The sequence below is a fragment of the Micropterus dolomieu genome, linkage group LG18 (assembly GCF_021292245.1).
Source record: "Micropterus dolomieu isolate WLL.071019.BEF.003 ecotype Adirondacks linkage group LG18, ASM2129224v1, whole genome shotgun sequence".
In the NCBI taxonomy this organism is placed as follows: Eukaryota; Metazoa; Chordata; class Actinopteri; order Centrarchiformes; family Centrarchidae; genus Micropterus; species Micropterus dolomieu.
Window position 1 is genome coordinate 30,773,235 of NC_060167.1, and position 19,196 is coordinate 30,792,430.

The following is a 19,196-nucleotide window of genomic DNA, read 5'->3' on the forward strand; positions in this document are numbered from 1 at the left end:
GCCCTTGTGGAGCGAGCAATCGTATATTCAACCGTCAGTGCAACACATTAACCATGGCCACTGCCCGAAGAGTTTTTACATTAGACTAGCAGATATGTGTGTTTAAATTGCGTTCTCACCAATTCGACCTTTAAGTCCACATGATAAGATTAGGACTGCCTAATCCATGGTCCTGCAGACACCGACGCCCAGTGATGACCAGCAGCCTGCCCTCAGACAGGTAGCTGAAACTGAAGAGACTTAATCCTTGAAAACACTCAGTGAGTCTTCTCTTTGTCTTTTATCTCAGTGAGATTTGTTCACAAAATAATAGGCAGCATGTATACAAAACCGGGATGGAATATATTTAAAATATGTGCAAAACTCAATTTGTTCCACTGGATGTGTTTGTGTGCCTGTTGATAATGATTAGCAATTACATAAAAACATCTTAATAAATAAAAGCAGTATGAGTAATGAGTACCACACTCATTACATGACTTAAAGCTTTTATCAAGTATGAATCAAATGATAATGTGTGATGTTCACAAAGTAGCTTGTAGTGACCAACCTACAGGGAATTATCACCCGTTTCTGTAGTTACCCTCAGCTCTAAAAAGCATTTCAGCATCTTTCAGCTCATTGTTTTGGTTTTACGACCCAGACATCTGTATTTTTTGTTTCACTCTCATCGCTCTCATCAGCATTGTTTCCAGATGTGGCAGGTAGCTGTTCTGAGTGAAAAAGCTTTAACAGCCCAGTGTCAAGTTTTTTTCCTCTGAATTTTTTCTGGGTAGAAGTATAAAGTAACATTACACGATAATACTCAAGTACAGTACCTCAAAATTCTACCACCACTGCTGCTGCAAATGTGACGAATGAATGAACAGAATGAAACAGCATAAAGTTTTAAAAGGCGAGAGCCAGGGGAGCACCAGATGCACAAACAGACTTGTTGAGCGTTTAGGCTGCCAGAATGTTTGTGGGTGCTGCTGTTTGTGATTCAAACAGAGACGTGCTTTTGGAGATGCCACGTGATGACCACTTGTCTTTCACTACTAGGATTTTTCAGCAATATCTGAATGTTTTCTGCTGCAGAATATGGGGTGATTAATGATATCAGCCAGCACATTGGGGAATATGTGTCTTCCTCACAACTGTTCTGTCCACTAGAAAAGTTTAGCAGCAGTGCAGTCAAACCTGACAACTTTTTATCTGACTTATTTTTATAATAATTATTCACTTTCATCCATCAGCTAAACATGTTTCCAGTTCAAAAGGAATACCTAATTAGTTAAGTTTAATACAGTGTACATGCTTTGAAACACAATTTGCTGTTAAGATGAGATCTGTAACTACTTAGACTAATGTTGCATGAATAAGCGTGCACATAGTCAAAAGTAGACATCTTTTCAGTGTATCTTCTCTAATGCACGTCTCTCAATATATACATTTTTACTGAGCCAAAGACCAAATGAAGGTAATCCAAGGGATGAATGCCAAAATGTTATTAATAGTAAAACATTTGATTCTATGCCTATGAACAACACTAATTTTCTTTCCCATACTTACTCTGCAGCTCTCCTGTCCGTGAGCAGAATGCTATTGGTATCGTCAGAGGAGGGACTGTATTGCCTGGCCTGTTGCTCTTTACACGCTTTAAATCAGAGGTAATGGGGCACTTCAGGAGACTGCTGTTACACATCCAACTGCCAATACACCGTAATCACTAAAGGCCCCTTTTCTTCAGAGATAAGCATTTCTTATGTGCACCGCACTCAAAACTACAAGGGTGCACTGGGGATGTATTGACGATAACTTAGTGAAGAGAACTTTGAGATTTAATGCGTTTTGACATCATCGCCTTAGTTACAGACAAGCAGCGGGTCTGGGTGAGATTTCATTCTGTTAACACTGGAGAAACATGTAGCACACGTTCACACATCACGTGTACACTCACTCTTCACGTGTCTCTACAGATCTTTACCATATTGTGTATGAGAAAAAGCTGCAAACAGATCAAGAGGTTAATGCAGGATCCTCAGGAGGTGCTAACTTCTAAATGTTCTCTATCAGAGAGCCTGTCAGGAGCTCATTCACTAATTTCCCCAGCTGGGTGTGAGTGAAGACAAAAAGCTAGGGTTTCATCCCTTCCAATAACCTGGTTCATAATAGAATCTATCCAAATGAGCAGTAGCTGCTTTTCTGACTGTTTGAAAAATTTGAGTCCGAGATATGAGGATTACTTAACACGTTCAGAGTTGGGTTTGTGATTTAAAAAGCATTCTTTGTTTTTCAGCTTGGCTTTCAAGAATTGTCAATTGCATCTGCTATTGTGTTCTGAGAAACAAAAGACTCAGTAACTCAATAAAATCACTGGTGGGAATACAAACAAGACGAGAAAACAACTCTGTCTTTATTCATCTGAAAGGACAAATAGCAAAAAAAAAAAAACAGAGTATGGGACAGAATACAGTGTTTTGGTTTTAATCTAATACTTAGAGGTAAGTGGTGCAGACATAAAGAATAATCATTTGTTACTGTACATAAATTCTTACTCAGAAAAGTAATAATATAGCTGAGTGAAACTGAACACCAAACATGACTCATTGATGAAAATTACACTGTCATAACCTGTTCACACGAGAGGAGGTCGAGGGGATGTCAGCAACAACAGCTTAGCCTTCTTGGACTGTGCTGTACACATTAAAGAGGACAGGAGCCCATAAATGGAAGTATACAAGAAACCTACACACGCAAAGACTAATATTTACTCTTTGATTCTCACCATCCTCGGGAGCAAAAACTAAGGGCAATCAGAGACCTGCACCACCAAGCTGATAACATACCAACAAGTGCCCAAGCTCGAGAGAAGAAGCATAATCACCTGAAGGAGGCACTTAAAGCTTGTTGATACCCAAACTGGAGCTTTGTGAAAGCCACTAGATCCAGGATGAACACCAGCAATATGGGTGATAAGGAAAAGAAGAGCAAACGCAACAAAACTGGTCCACCCTAAAGACCGCACACCCAAACACAAGAAAAGCAATCTTGTGAATGCTGTCCAATGCAGTTAGGAATGCACAGGATTGTGTATCGGGGAAACAAACAACCTGTACAAAAATGCATGGCTCAACACAGAAGGGCACCTCAGGTCAAGACTCAGCAGTTTACCTACATTTGAAGGACAAGGGACAATCCTACAATGACAAACATGTACATATTTTGGACAGGGAGGACACATGGTTCAAAAGAAAGAGGCCATTCACTCCAGCACGGAGAGACCATCACTAAACACAGGAGGAGGGTTAACAATGCCAACGACGGTCATTCAGACTTGGCCTCAAGTAAAGAAGCTCCTCGGATGCAAGGCGAAACGTCTTCAAGTATATTGATTTTAACCATCCTTGGATCTCATTACCTCTAGAATTTTCCCACCAGTGCCTTTTTTTTTTGTGACTAAGCTTGGCTTCTGCCTTCTCACTTCTCTTCATAAAGTCAGGTCACTACATACAACTGTCTTAGCTTTCATTTATTGTCAACATGTACATGTTCAGTGAAATGCTTGTGCCCCGGGCCGCTCATCCTCTCATCCAATCAGTCCTGTTGTGCTGAGTGCTTGCATCAATGTATGCTGTTGGACTCTATGTGAAATGGATATGGCTTGTTTCTAGCTATTTGTATTTTCTCCTAGCTAACATTAAAGCACATTCCCTAGAGGCAAAATGCATTTAATGGGGTGACTCAACCTTAATGTTAATGCACTGTAGGTAGCAGCCGATTAATTTTTGTTGCCCAGTAGGTGGTTTCATTTCAGCATGTAAACATCTTATGTCTAAGGACGTTTGGCATTTGCGGGTACCCACTGGCATACATTTATATGCTGGCTACCCATGCACGTTTGTCAAGTCAAAGCCAGCAATTTCAACCTCTGCCTGACAATTAATTCCAAATTACTATGCATGTACAACGCTCACTCAGACACACACACTCAACACCAAACCACTATGAATCACAATGCGTAATGCTGAGTTTTCTCTGAATGCAGGTTCCCAATATGCAGAAACAGACACAGAGGCAAAGGGGGGAGGGGGGCAGGGGTCCCTGCTGTGATGAACTGGTGCTGACACAGCCAGATGTTTAGTTAAAATGCAGAGCCCCAATGTGGGATGGAGGGAGGAGCTGACATGCACTTCGGGGGCTTTAGGCAGCTGCCTTGTATCTCTGTAGGCAGAGTGCGTGTATGCTTTATCTCATGTGATTTGCATTCGGCTGAGTGTGCGTGTTTGTGTGTGTGTTTGCAATCACCTGGCAATTGAGAGTAAAAGTAAGGACAATAAATTTCAGATGTGTGCCCATGCCTCGATGTCTGTGTGTGAAGAGTGGCACATTGAGCATATGCCTGAACAAAGGTCTCCTGTCGCAGTTTCCTCTCTGTGGACTATGGCAGAGCTGGAGGGCGATAGATTGCACAAGTTCGCACCATTCACAGTCATACTGCGCTAACACACACACACACACGCACAAACTGCTGACTCAATGCTTCCACTAGCATGCAGAATCTGACGCTGCTATTTGGTGGAGCGCAAATATCCAAATGGCAGAGCTTCTGCAAATATAATGAAGTAAGAGGCGGCGTTGAAGAAGCAATCAGCCATGTCTTGTGGATGTGATCACATTACCAACCGACGGCATCAACAGCCTGTCATCCCCATCATCATCATCATCATCGCTACTATCACCATCTTCATTAACATCATCTCTGTCACCGTGTTCCTGCTGGCTCATTTGAGCATGCTACAGTGACGATGGAGTCAGTGACAGAATGACAAGCGATGGACTGTAATGTATTAAATGTGTTATTCAAAAATAACTTGAAGCTGCAGGGGTAGGCAGGTGGCGGGTGATGGGCTAAGACACACATACATTCTCACTTTTTTTTCTCCCTCTCACTTTCTCTGCCTCCCCCCCGTCCTCCTCTATCAAAACTAATCTTGTTTCCCAGTAGCTTGAATTAAATAAATGAATAAATGTCTGTCATTACGACCAGTGAAGGATGGCAGAGGGCCTGGGGAGATCAAGTCGGGTAGGCTCAGGAGGACAGAAGGTGCTTAGTTAGACTAAGACTGGATCCACCAAGGCTGAGGGGGAGGTGAAGCAGATGAAGGGCAGAAGTGGACACTGATGAAGGGGCTTCTCAGCTTCTCTCTGTCCTCCACTTCTGTCACTTGCCACATGTATTGGAGAAAATTTGAGGGGAAAAAATGAGTGAAAATAGCAGCTAAACTGTTATGATGAGAGAAGAGGAGAGATTGCACCTCTGCAGCAGCCAGGCAGTCTCTTACCATTTTCTCTGTGTCAGCTCATCACTCCCTCCACCGCAACTCCCTGCAACCTAATTTAACCATTAAGCCAACAAAGAGCACTGCTGCCTGCTCACCAAGCAACCAAACCACCTCAGCTCATTCATATCATCTGGCCTCTATTGACAACCAGCAGCTAACAGGTACTGTGGCGTATTTCACATCCACCTGGGACTCATCCTCGCAGTCATATCTGTCCAACATGTGACTATTAGGAGGCGGCTAAAGGCTGCCATCAATCCCTTAGGTGTCTATGTGATCATTCCCAAATGGGAATACTTCACTGCTAGTCTTAGCTAACCTGCCGCACTATTTTAACAATCTCCCTTGGGACTGTTAGGGGTCTATTATGTGTCTGCTGGAGGAGCTGTACAGTACATTATTAGATGCATGCCGACATGGAGACACTGTATCGTCAATGCCCCTGAAGTGTGTTCTGAAGCAGGTTGTTTGGCTCTGATTCCTAAGAAAAGTGGGCCAAAAAAAGGCCACAGAACCCTCAAACTGACCCTGTGTGCTGATTTGCTTCCCGGAGACATGAAAAGAAGATGACAGACTGGGAGACTCGCTACAACTGGTTGTCAAACTGGTCCATTCAGACATCCTCTGAAAAGACCTGTGAGAGCATTTTGACAGGTGGAGGCACATGAACGGCTGTCATCAAGCCTTTTTCCTGAAGAAAAACTGGCGAAATGAAGTCAGACTTGCAGCATCGCACCAGCCACACTCTTTCACATATGCCTCTCTAATCTTCCAAAATGTCAATGGTCCATAAATGTCATGGTTCTATAAATAAAGCAGAAATGTCATTGATGTTGTATTTGTGGAACAAAATACTTTGTTTAATGCCAATGAACATCTAGCATGCATTCAACTAGGTTTAAGTCTAGAAAAAAATTATATCTGTACAACAAACATGGATTACAAAACACCTTTATGAATGAACAGCTGATGGAATCTGACAGTAATTCATAAATGCTTTTGTGTCCAAACCCTGAACATTTTCAAAGTGAAAAGGGGGTCTTCAAGACTGGCTATCTATCACTCGTGTGACGGACCACCGTCAGTTGAGTATGCGCTGTGACTGCCATACCAAGAGCCTGGCTCTTTGGTGTTGCGGTCAAGTTGGATGTTTGGTACCCCGTAGACAGGATTCGGGTCTGTACAGCATTTCTCATTGGAAGTATTTATCCATTTCTACACCAATCATGAACCATTTTTAGCCTTTTAACTGTGCTATTAGATGAGTTTCACAAGTTCCCAGTGATGTATTTGTACTGATTCTTTTACCAAGAGAAGCTTTGATCACAAGCTCACTCATCTAAGATGTTGTTCATTCCACGTGGGTTGATAAAGTGACAATGTCTTACATGTACATTAAATTAATAACCAGATTTGCCATTGTGAGCACGGTCACCACTAAAGGTTGGTTGCTTCCTCCCCATGGACAAATTAGGTAAGCAACACTTTATAACAGTTTATTTTACATTTCATATGGGGAGTCATTATTCTTTGATCATTCTTGCAAACAAACACAAGTAGGTTTACTTTCTAGTGTTTCTCATCAAAATGTATTGTGTGTATCTTTGAAGCCCAACAGGTGTGATAAATGGATTTTGAACATCTGCAGAGCTTTTTTTAAAAATAAATTTAAAACCTGCTTTGGTTACATCCTTTCCGTCTGCAGTCTGGCTGCAATTTCAATCAATCAATCTTTATTTTTACAGCAGCTTTCGTACAGGTTAGTGCAGCTCAAACTTCTTCACAGATGACCGACAAACTGATAGTAAGACAGAAAAATTATAACCGAGTGAAACAATAAGTACATTTAAATAAAACAGATTAAATATATTTAAAAGACAAAAACAAAAAAATCGATGAGGGATATAAAAACATAATAATAATAATAATGAAAAATAACAGATAAAATAAAATAGAATAAAATGTTACAGTAAATAATAAAAAATGCCTACAAACTATTCTGAATTTTATATCACATCACTAGTGTGTATATGTGTGCATCCTCCTCATGCACATTGCTCCATAGTGCCACCAGTGTCCAAAACTCCTAGTGCTTGCTTCGTAACATGCCATGCTAGGATTGTGTTTTCGCAGTTTAATTACACCCACTGTCTCTGATGCTTAGTTGCACCCACTGACGAGACACCACTACGCTATCTTAGTTCACAGACGCAAAGAAACGCACCAACTGGAAGTCTCTAAACAGCATGAGGCACCACAAATGAGATCCCTCTGATATATCTGATCTGTCTTTCTTCAACTCAACAAATTTCCTCCATTCTATTAGCTTTCTATCTCCCTTTGCTCTCAGTGTCTCAGTTATGTTCCATATGTGCTGTATTTGCATTTTTATGAGATGACAATTGACTTGAACAACAAACACAATAAAAGTGCTACGCAATTATGCCCTCTACTAAAGCCCACATAGGGAGCAGATGCTTGCATTCGTATGTCATGCTGTCATCTGTCTGCATAACCTCAGTGAGAAGAGCTTTTCAATAAAACCACCCTCTGTGGAGCAAATACAAATGCACTGTATTATGGGTGGCAGGAAAGCAGTAAAATTCCATCATCTTCCCAATTCAGTCTTGTATAGTACCTATAAACTACAATCTGATCTATTCCAGTACAACTGCAGAAACTGTCGTTAGGAGAAATACAGCTGTCATCGTGTGGCTCTTGAGTGACACTTGCACACACTTGGATATAAAAGCTCTACTTTTTATTTGATACACATCTTTATTTAATGTTCACCATGCAGCACTGGTGCTCCATTGTTCTGCCCCTCAGAGAATTTGTTGGAAAAATCTAAGTTTTGCTTTCTTTTCTGTGTTCAGGAGTGACAACAAAGATAGAAAGCACCCTAGCGAATACTAACAGGAGTTTGTCTGCTCCCATGTCTATTTACTTGCTGTTCTACATTTCAGAAAACACTGAGTAGACTGAGGTGTGGAGGCACTGATGAATACTGTGGGGCTTCTTCAGTAGCTACAAGTGTCAAATCTTTTAAATTTTATAAATTTCAGCCAAGCAAACTTCAATCATCTGACTTTGTTTGTCTGGGAACGAATTAGCAGTTGCGCAGGGTCATGCATTTTCCTTAGATTGCTGGCTAGCTGTACACAGACATTTATGCGTCAACACAGGACAAACTAAGGCAGACAAACAACAGCTACAGCCCATCTAATAACAGTGGGGCTTATCAACCACCGCTGCCTCCTCTAATTTTCATCAGTTTTGACAAGCCCATTAAATGAATCTGGGACCAGAAATAAACATGTTTTTGTTGAGCTGAAGTGGCAGGCAGTGATCACACCTCCCACTGTTGGGGAGCGACATACGACGACTTTTAATTAAAAAAGCGGCACCCGTGCACAACAGCCTGGACACGATAAACAGGACTTTTGCCTCCAGCACACGAACTCGTGCGAGGGTGCTAGGACAAAGTGGGATCCACATTATTGGTGTTGATGATCATTAACACAGATGCTGGAATATTCTGGAAGATTCATGGTGTGAGTGTTGGCAGAGAGATCACAGAGCAATCCTTCCTCTAAGCTTGATCTAATAGTAATGAGTTTTACTATCCGTCTCCTTGAGTATATTAGTTGTGTCGTTACAAGGACCGAATACATGACAAGAGGACATTCGACTTTTCTATTTTTTGTTTCCGCATTGCTCAGTCGTTCCGCATCCCACCCTCATCATCAAATATGAAAAGGAAAACTGTATCTTTTCGCCACAGTTCGTAACATGACACATCTCCAGTCTTGCAGTATGTTATCTTAAACAGGCCCTGTGGGAAGCACTCTTCAAATTCAAATAAAATAGGGATACACTAGAGCAGCCTTTAGATTCCTCAGTGGACTGCCCGGGACAATAGGGTTTCGGTGAAGGCAATGTCAGCGCTCAGGGCTATTGACGGCCAACACCTATTTTTCTCAGGATGACATCTTTATCGGCGGGCATTGTCATCCACTGGAAAAACACAAAGAGACTGCCCGCCTGTCACCAGCACAAAAATCAGTTTCCATGACAACGCCAGTCTCCAAACTTCTAAGTCATTTCTGTCACAGAGGCTGTCATAAGGTGAGCTATCATTACTTTTTCCCATCTTCATCTTGCTTCTGCTGCTTTTAGTTCGACTTTTTTGCCTCCCATTGAGTTGTCTTGTACTATTACTGCCCCCATCATTCTTCTCACGCTTTGTCTCCGCCTTTCTCTCATTTTCCTTTCTTCGATAGCTATTTATTTCTCAAATTCGCACCCCTGGGTTAAGAATAGAAACATAAGTGAAGAAATAGAGGCACTGACATCCAAACGACTACAAGTTAAGTTTCTATTTTCCCAAAGGCGAGAAGCAGGATCAGGACTTGAGATTTTTCTTCTGCATTACTGAGTGAGTAATGAATACAATGGTTGTCATGCAAACATTTGTTTTGCACTACACTGGACTTGCTCTGGACTCTGCATCTCTGAGATTTTTTGGAGAGGTCTATAAGATCATTTCTTCTCATCTGTTTGCCAGGGGTGCCTCCTACTCGTCGAAGATGCATAGAAGAAACATAATACCTGGAAAGTAAAAAGTGTTTGTGTGAAATGATATGAAAAAGAAGAAGAAGGGGACAAGAAGGGAGTTGAAGGTCCTTGGGCAAATATTCTTTTATTTTTTCACTATCCTTATTTGCCCTGCTCTGAGCAAATGTCAGACTGTGCTGGGAGCACGAACAGCTTATTATAAAAATCTGAACCTGAAGCATCTCGCCGCCTCTATGCCAAAATGCACTAAAAGCAAAATATGGAGAATAAGCTCCAGTCGGATATGTATGCAGTGCCGTAAGTGCATATTCCTTCAGTTGAGTCTTTACATTGACAGTCTACCTAACCATGAGCAGGGCAGAGGCTGTTGCCCAGTACCAAACCTTCAATTACAATCACTTGTGTCTTGTACGATGAAATGATTCATTACCACTGCAGCATGAAAGAACATAATCTGGCCCGCTCCCAGCTTTTCCCTGTAGAAGTGATTTGTGATCGCTTCTGAAGATAGACTGTGCATTCAATCAACAATGCAGCTTTCAGCTTTCAGGCCACCCTGCTGAAAGGCTTGAGGGATACAAGAGATCAATCGAGATACATTAATTACTACGCTGCCAAATGGGAATTCTGCGTGGCCAGGGTAACTATATAAATACAAAACTGCATGGCAGCCCACATAAATGATACTGAAGCTAATATCTGCACTGCCACAAACATGGTCCAAGGTACTCGCCCATGACATGCCAGGATCATTTGCTGCACCACTAACATTAAGAAATACCCACTGGGTTGATGCAGAGGAGCAGCTGGTTGCAGCAGAGACAAAAGTGAAGTGTTTCTGCAGCAATGCTTGGATATTGAAGCCAATCAAGTAAAAAAATAATGTCAGCTTGCCAGGGAGGTTTGTGTCTCATTAATGTGAGTTCAACTCATACAAATTCATGATATGAAAGCAATTAAGACAAGAAGTAAGCGTGATGAAAACAAGAGAAGAAAGGGCAGATATGATGAGCTGCTGTGGCACTTATCGCCACCGTCCACTCCCCCTCAGCTTGTTCCACTGAGTCCACAGCGAGGCCGGGCTGCAAACGCACTTCCTCCTGGCACACTCATCTATAACAAGAGTAACAGTGAGCCTGCTGCTCTGCCTGCCTGGGGGCTACATTTGCAACAACACTAATATCATACCGGCAACCAATGAATTCCTAAAGAGTACAATCAAGGGAGAAACAACCCCTGCCGCTTACATCGCCCTGGCACTTGCCTCCCTTCCTGCTACTTAAGCAAGCAATATTCCAAGTTGTTGTTTTGCTTCCATCAAATTTTCCATTAAAAGTGGCATTTCATCTAAATCAAGCCCTTGGGGTGGGAACCCAGACAAAAACTAAAGGACGTGAGGGATGGGGAAATTCTCACGTACAGTTTCATGCACGAGCAGCAAGTCTGTGCACACAGGCCTGTGTACGCCTCTAGCACCTAACTGACTCCATAATCATGGAGAGTGCCATTATTTGTAACCATCAGAGCAACATCAAAGCAATTACATGTGTCTCTGCATTCAGTTTGGTTATTAAAGCAAACAGCACGGCCATTTATCTGATATGTGTAAACATCACGGCTTTCTCTTCTTCTCTGTCTCCTCTTATGCTGCCGGCTTCACACCACTGAAACAAAATTCATAACTATCCCAAAACAAGGTGTGTATGTGGCTGGGTGACTTCATTGCGGCTCACAAGAAATGTGAAATAGGCCCCATTCTGCTCTCACTGCATATGAATCATTGTTCACTTGTCACATTGCCACTGGAGTGAGAGACTGAGAGAGACACCAAAGACGAGAAGAAATGAGTGTAGGCAAGGAGGTAGGGGAATAGAATGAGTAACAGCTCTTGACCAAACACTCCTCTTTTAGGAGGATTGAGTCTGGGAAATATTCGTCCCCTCAGGCATCCAGTCGCATAGTTCGCTGGGAATTATCGAGGTCCGAGGTCTTTTAACAGTCGAGAACAGGCTGAACACCCCCGGAGACCACACCACATTTTCCACCAGAAGTGAAAAACTAAGACATAATATCAATACTGTACGGATAGCCACACACTTCAAAAAAGTGGGAAGCAGTCTTGCCTTGAAGCACACCAACTGGATTTAAGTGCCAGCTCCTGTTATTTCCTCACGTTTGTAGAGTCCCTGCAACATCTGATATCAGTTAAGAAGAGTGCTTGACGCAATCCTTGAAAAAAATATTATTTCTTGACAAATGTAACTTTGTGGCAATCTGCCCGACTCCTCTGTCTATCCATTTTTTTCTATACCTACCTATTCTCAGAATTGGCTGTCACAGATAGACTTACACATTTACACTTGTATTCACACAAACAGACAGTGTCTGGTCTCAATTTTCCCAGATAACACATTTTTGGACTGTGAAAGGAAACAAAAGCATGTGAGGCAAACACAAGCAGAGCATGTAGGACAAAATTACTTAAATACTTTTTGGCCTCTTGGGGGCAGCAGAACCAGCTGTAAACACAACACTGACACGTTTGGTGCGTTTGACTTCATGTGGCGTCACCATGTCACATGAGATTAAAACCTTGTGGGAGCAAGGCGCCTGCAGTTGCTTTTCGGCGGCTGCAGCATTTGCAAAAGTAAAGTCATTGTTTTAAACTCGCAGTAAGCTCACACACTCTATGGGAAATAGAATGTGTCCGACCTGATGGCAGTGTTTTTACCCCTGCAGTCGCCAGCAGCTCACATTTGACTATCAAGTCATCTGCAGTCATCTCGAATGCACCTATTATCACCTTATAAAGTAGACATGGTGAACGTCATGGCAAACAGTTGCCTTTTTGCACATCCAGCAGACACAATGGGCTTTGTCCATGGACAAACTGCAAGTTGTACAGAATGCAGCTGCAAGACTTTTGTCAAAGACCAACAGGAGATCACACATTACACCTGTGCTTAAGGCTCTTCATTGGCTTCCAGTTGTTTTTAGAGTGCATTTTAAAATTTTAACCATTACTTACAGAGCCTTGCATGGTCAAGCTCCCTTTTACATCCTGAATATACTGCACGCACACACTTCTGGTCGCTCTCTGAGGTCTTCAGGCCAAGATCTTTTAACTGTTCCCAGAACACGTTTTTAAACAAGAGGTAATCGTGCTTTCTATGTAGTGGCTCCAAGGCTCTGGAACTCTCTTCCTTTAGCCTTGAGAGCATTGGACTCAATGGTTTTGTATTTTGTTGTTGTTTTTATTTGTTTCATTTTATTCTATTTTTCCTGTGAAGCGTTTTGTGACCCCTCTTGTCTGTGAAGGGTGCTATATAAATAAAGTTTACTTACTTACTTACAAATCAATCCTGATAAAAAAAGAAGGCTCATGATATTGCTACTCGACACATAAAATGGATCACATACTTTATATGAGTGAATCATTGTGTTGTGCCACCATAGCACCATACAGTATTATTTCATTCTCAGTAAACGCTATCCTGAGCACTCAGTCTTTGTACTGTAATACAAAGTTTAGTTTACGTCATTGCACAGTCTGCAGTGCGTAAGTCACACCTATGCATCTTTGAAACTATATAGAGACTGTGTTAAGAACCACTGGGGCGCTCATTCACACATCTGTCGTGACCTTTACCTTCTACCTTAATGAGATTTCCATCGATTCACTTTCACAGAAAAAAATTAATCAATCGGAAACTATCAAAAATTGACACCCCTGAATGCACCAACGGTTGTGTCTCCAATGAGTCAATTGCAGGTATAATGAAACATCTTATAAAACAGCCTGGTAATGGTGCGTGTGTGTGCGCGAACGTGTACGTGTGTGTATCTGTGCATCTGTGCATGTGTTTGAGCGTTGGGATGTTGTCTCCATGTGTTTTTTCAAAGGAGAGGATTTGTGGAGAGAAGAAGGCTGAACTTTTAACCTGCCTAAAAATAATTAAATTGGCTAATTAGCCTAATCTTCACATGGTTCATTACAGTTTGGGTGGGTTACAGGTGCAGGAGGAGGAGGATCAATCGAAGTTCAAGTTCAAGCAAGTTGTGTTTATCCCAAAGAACTTCATAGAGAGAAAAAAAAAAGAGAGAAAACAGTTAGAATAGAAAAACAAACTAGATCACACAAATTAAACACCAAGGCACGGCAAAATAAGTTGTGAATCTAATCTTGTCAGCGATAACCAGAAGCACAACAGAAAAAGTCAGGGGAAATGGAGGTTTAGCGTATAGAGGCTCTCTAATGCCCCTTTATTAATTAAAGGATGCGTCAGCATATTCACGGATGACAGCAGATATAAAACTAAATGCTCTTCATCAATTACTCTATCTCCCACCAGAGCAGATACATACTATTTTTCTCCTTTTAATGTGTTCCGGATTATATCTCAGAAAGTGAACTGATAGTATGCACTGATGTGTTTGTATGTGTAGTATGTGGAAGTGCATCTACAAGGAAGTCCCAGTGCTTCACAGTATCCAGCTGTGTGTGTGAGTGTCTGATTAGACAAACAAAGGAATATTTTGGAAGGCAAACAAGTGGGAGCTTGGCAATTAGGTGTTTCAATTCTACTGATTGGGAATGACAGGGGCAACGCACTGCATTGAGCCTCACATAGACACACACACACACACACACACACACATACATAGCAGAGAACACTGCTTCATTTACTGCAATCCCAAATTGGATCTGATAAGCAATTAATGGTGTAATTGGCCGTTGGAGAGGTTGTCTTCTCCCTGGAGTCTTGCTGGTTCCACAGGGTGGTGAAGTGGAGAGGGAAGGATGTGTTACGGATAGTTACTGATTTAAAACTCTGCAACTTGCTCCGTTGGGCTCTTCACGCTGTGTGTGATGACAACCTGTCTACAGCAGGTTGCAGGTCTGGGGCAAATTCCCAGAGATTCACCGTCACCTATAGCACTTTCTCACACACAGGCTCACCTGCCTCCTCCGATGCTGTGTCACAGAACCACACATTCGCACATGAGCTCTCTTTGTGTCTCTCTCACATTATGAGACAAAAAAACCACTCCTCAAACAGGAGTAAATAGTTCATTAGGTGGGGACTATTTTCAGTTTGTGCACTAGTGAGTAGCGTGCTGGTGTGTTATGGGGGAAGAAGAACACCCAGTGCAACTGTGAGGCTCATTGATGTGTTTGTAATGTGTTTTGGACAACAATGGAGTTTTATGGTACAGAGGAATTAGCTTTGGCTTTACAGACTATACTTGTCAGTAGGAAACATTTATTGTTGTGGGATTTGTTGACAATAAGAAAAATATTAAATACCACCAGTCTTATCCTTTCACATTGAAAATGGTAAAGCATAACAGTATCCACCAGTGATGGTCTATTTAGATTGTGTTTCTTCTTAATATCCTCTGTTAACAATATTAATAATAAAAAAGAAGGATTTTTGTGGCCTCTTCTCTCCAAAGCTGTCAGTAACAGAATCTTTCAGAAATATGGCAATAATCAAATCAGTTCTGTTCTGCTTCCTGTGTCATGGCCAAAACATAAGAACTGATGATTGATGAAAAGCGAGCCTCAACATTCCCAGCAACACTGGGCCATACATCCATCCTGGGGCATTGTTAATGGAATTGACCTTGTAATAACCCCACCGCCCTTTTCCTATTTTTTTCCTTTTATTACTTCTGTCCCCACCTCCTCTAATCCCCCAGAAAAAACTGTCTTTTCAGAATAGGAAAAAATTAATAAATTACCAAAACCACAGATGTTACCCCCTGCTGCAGCCATGCTATATTCAAATGAGTCAGCAGAATTATGCACAGTTCATTATTAATCTATACAGAGTCACCAGGCGCTGCACTAACAGGGAGAAATGTTTCTTCTCTAAGCATAGAGGAGCCATTAGTTTCACACATGCTTCTTTTCACTCTTTCCCAATGTAATAAGGTGCTCTGTCCCTCATCAAATCTCTTACACACACACACACACACACACACACACACACACACACACACACACACACACACACACACACACAACACACACACACACACACACACACACACACATTTGAACATGTGTGCTCACATAATATGTACTGTATGGAAGCTTACCCACACACCCTGCTGTCCATCCATGGGGAGATGCACATTGATGGACAAATTCAGTCCCTGGTAAGTAAATAGTACACACTGTAGATAGAAAATAGGTTGTGTTGGTGATATTTTCGGATGTAAAGGTGAGTTACTACACAAGTCTGTGCCTTATTGCACTGTAAGTCTCGTCATTGGACATTTATTTGTCCAGCAAAAACAATGGCACAACAAATTGATCAAAGAGCTACACATCCTGCTCAATCCAATAACCAGATATGTGGAACCCTCTCACTACTTAACTGGATCCCGGTGATGTTTCGTGACTGGCCACAGCTGTGACAGAAAGAATGGCCACACTGCAATAAGACTATATATGCAACTCTGTCTGTTTCATGTTTTCTGGAGGTGCTCTCCACAGAAACAGCAACATGATGCATACTTGATGTGCAGAACAAATTCCCTTTAGCCCGTGGCATGTCAACCGTATCTCCCTGGAGAAAAAAGGAGAGGGAACGTCACAGTCTGGACTGGCAAAGAGACAGAAGACACAAGAAGCAAGAAAAAAAAGAGAGAGAGAGGGAGAGAGAGAGAGAGAGCATTGCAAGGTAGAGCTCTGCTTTCCAGCGGAGACATTTGACCACTTTGCTTTGATGTCCTTTATACAGGTTTTTTCTTTCTATAGAATTCCCTGCTGCATGTTCTCTGTAAGCTGAACCACCCACAGGTGTGCTGCCTGCGTGTAAACCATGCACAATAGGAAATCTTCAAAGCTCAGCTGAATTTGCCTTTCACATTTACAAAAATGTAACAAAATATGTCTCCCCAGGAGAGCTTCTGTGAGCTTGTATTACACTATGAGCAACAGCAGGGAGGATGCTGAGCTAAGGAGTGGTAGAAATGTGATTTTGAATGAATAAATATTTGTCTATCTTGTGTTGTTAAAAATCATTTGTATGCTTTGCTGGGGAGTGACCAGAGCTGGAAATGGGCCGAAACACCCCTCAACAGTATTCCAGGAGTAAAATCTGAGCAGGAACATAATTTTGTTTGGGGATATTCTTGCCCTGAATGTGACCTAACTTTCTGGTTTTTATATTAGTCTCAGTGGTTAAGTTTCACTAGCTGAGAGACTTAACACAGAGCAACAACTGCTCTTAAACAGAGCGTGCCTTTAATACCGCTTGCAGAAAGGCTGGGTGTCTTCAGTTCTTGTTGGTCTAACACAGAGCTAAAAGTGATTATCAATTTCAGGCTAATACCTTAAAGTTGTGTACTATGATCAAAACGCCAATTAGAAATATTCATGTTTTCTTTTAACAGACTAGAGAAGGTCAGGAAGTGGTAAAAATGTTTCTAGTGGGCTAGTGTGTTTAAAATTCCAAGAAAGCATGAAAATAAAAGTGCATTATTATGCCTGTTATATATTGTGTGTAACAATAGTATTGTTTCATATTTAACTTTACTAATAGTGTCAAGCAGTTGAAATTTTATATTTTAGACTATACTGACACTGACTTATGAGGAAGACAATATGAGCACACGCATTATAGCACGTATGTGTACGTAGTATGTGAAGACGACATCATGAATTATTAACCTTTCAATCATATAACTAATAAGAAGCCAGTTATGAGATTGATTTTATTGGAAGAACAATGTTCTTAGATCCCGATTGATACTGTACACAAAGCCAGTTTGCTCTCTATCATTTCTGATTTTCTAGATAGTATTCAAGGAAAATTGACAGGCAGGATTTGACAAAGATTGCCGGATTCAAAGCTGCAATGTCATGAGTACACAGCGAGCACTTAATCCCTCTGAGCAACCCGGTCCCTTCCTTCTTCCGCTTTCTGATAATAGTTAAATTTGAGTTAGGAATACTGATGAGGTATCCCACTGAGGAGGATCTGAGGTTGAGCCTGCCACAGACACCACCTGCTTACATGGCACTGATGCCTAGATTCCCTACTTTTATCCTACATTTTCCCTTTTCTCTCTGTTCTCTTCCCTTTTAAGTCCTATCATAGATTTGCATAGGCCTTGCACTTTTCCAGCATTCCCTTCTGTTTGTTCCTGCTTATCTTTTTCCCAGTATCTCTCTCTGCCTTCCGCTTCCTCTGCACATCTGCCTATTTCTTTATTTCTCTCTCTGCATCCCACTCTCTCTCCTCTTTTTCCTTGTTTTCCAGCCCCTCCCTCCTACCAGACATCTGAGCCAACAATCAATGCCATTTCATTCCGGTGAGGGAACAAATGGAATTCCAGCTGAGAGCGTGGTAGCAGGCGGCGAACAAAGGCTTTGCTGTGACACCGACTCCCCCTACCTTCCCCTAGCTCTGCAGAAGAGATCTCATCCTGCACCAGGTTACTATCATCTCCTCACACATTCACACACAGGCTCGTTGTACACGGAGGCACACTGTGACCCTTTGCCATTTACAGAATGTGTTAGAAGTTGAACGCTTTTAATGTGATGCAGCGGAAGTTGGAAATGTTAGGTTTACATTTTTTTCTAAGTTGATTCTTGACCTTCATCTTAAGACTGTTGTTTTAACTTACAGAAAATTGAACTTCATCAACATGAAATTCAAGCCAAAAAAACATGACGCTACAGGTATTCTTGCACAGTCATCTCCTCAAGCCTTTAAAAATAGGGATGAAGAGACCACTGATGTCCTGTAGCCTTTGATTTGCTGTTAGCTTAAATAGTATATCTCTTCTCTACCCATTTTAATGGCACCAGATCTTGTCCTGTACTTCTATAGTGCCTTTCTAGTCTTCCGACAACTCAACTCTACGTCACATTCACCCTTTCACACACATTCATACACTGACACAAACTACTCAGAACAGTAACTACTATTCACACACTGATGGCACAGCAATTTGGGCTTCAGTATCTAGCCCAATGATACTTCAAGTTCAGTAAATGTTTCAGAGTGATTACATCTGTAAAAGTATTGCATTACATTATTATGTTATTCTATCATTCCTTCCATACATTATTTACAAGAGTAGGATTTAATGCAATTGCTATATTATATCTTTATTATATTATAGTTGATATGATTGTTGCATATTAAGGAATGTTTATTGCTAATAATCAGTCAGTGTTAATAATTTTCTATTCTGCTTTGGCAATGTAGGTTGAGGATCTGTCATGCCAAATAAGCTTATATGAAAAGAGAAAGAGAGAGAGAGAGAGAG

At 41.5% G+C, this 19,196-nt stretch overlaps 1 protein-coding gene across 8 annotated transcripts in view; it reads right to left on the bottom strand.

The window, feature by feature from the left end:
• cdh4 (cadherin 4, type 1, R-cadherin (retinal)) overlaps positions 1 to 19,196 on the bottom strand; it is a 203,171-nt gene that overhangs the window by 111,952 nt on the left and 72,023 nt on the right. For 2 of the 8 annotated variants that reach the window (XM_046076608.1, XM_046076607.1), the window contains exon 3: positions 16,008 to 16,085. The exons of 5 other annotated variants lie outside the window; for them this stretch is intronic. In XM_046076608.1, coding sequence (XP_045932564.1) covers positions 16,008 to 16,085 — 78 coding nt within the window. Of the gene's footprint in view, positions 1 to 16,007; positions 16,086 to 16,289; positions 16,306 to 19,196 lie in introns of those variants that run through there. One more of the 8 variants, XM_046076614.1, reaches the window with a different exon arrangement.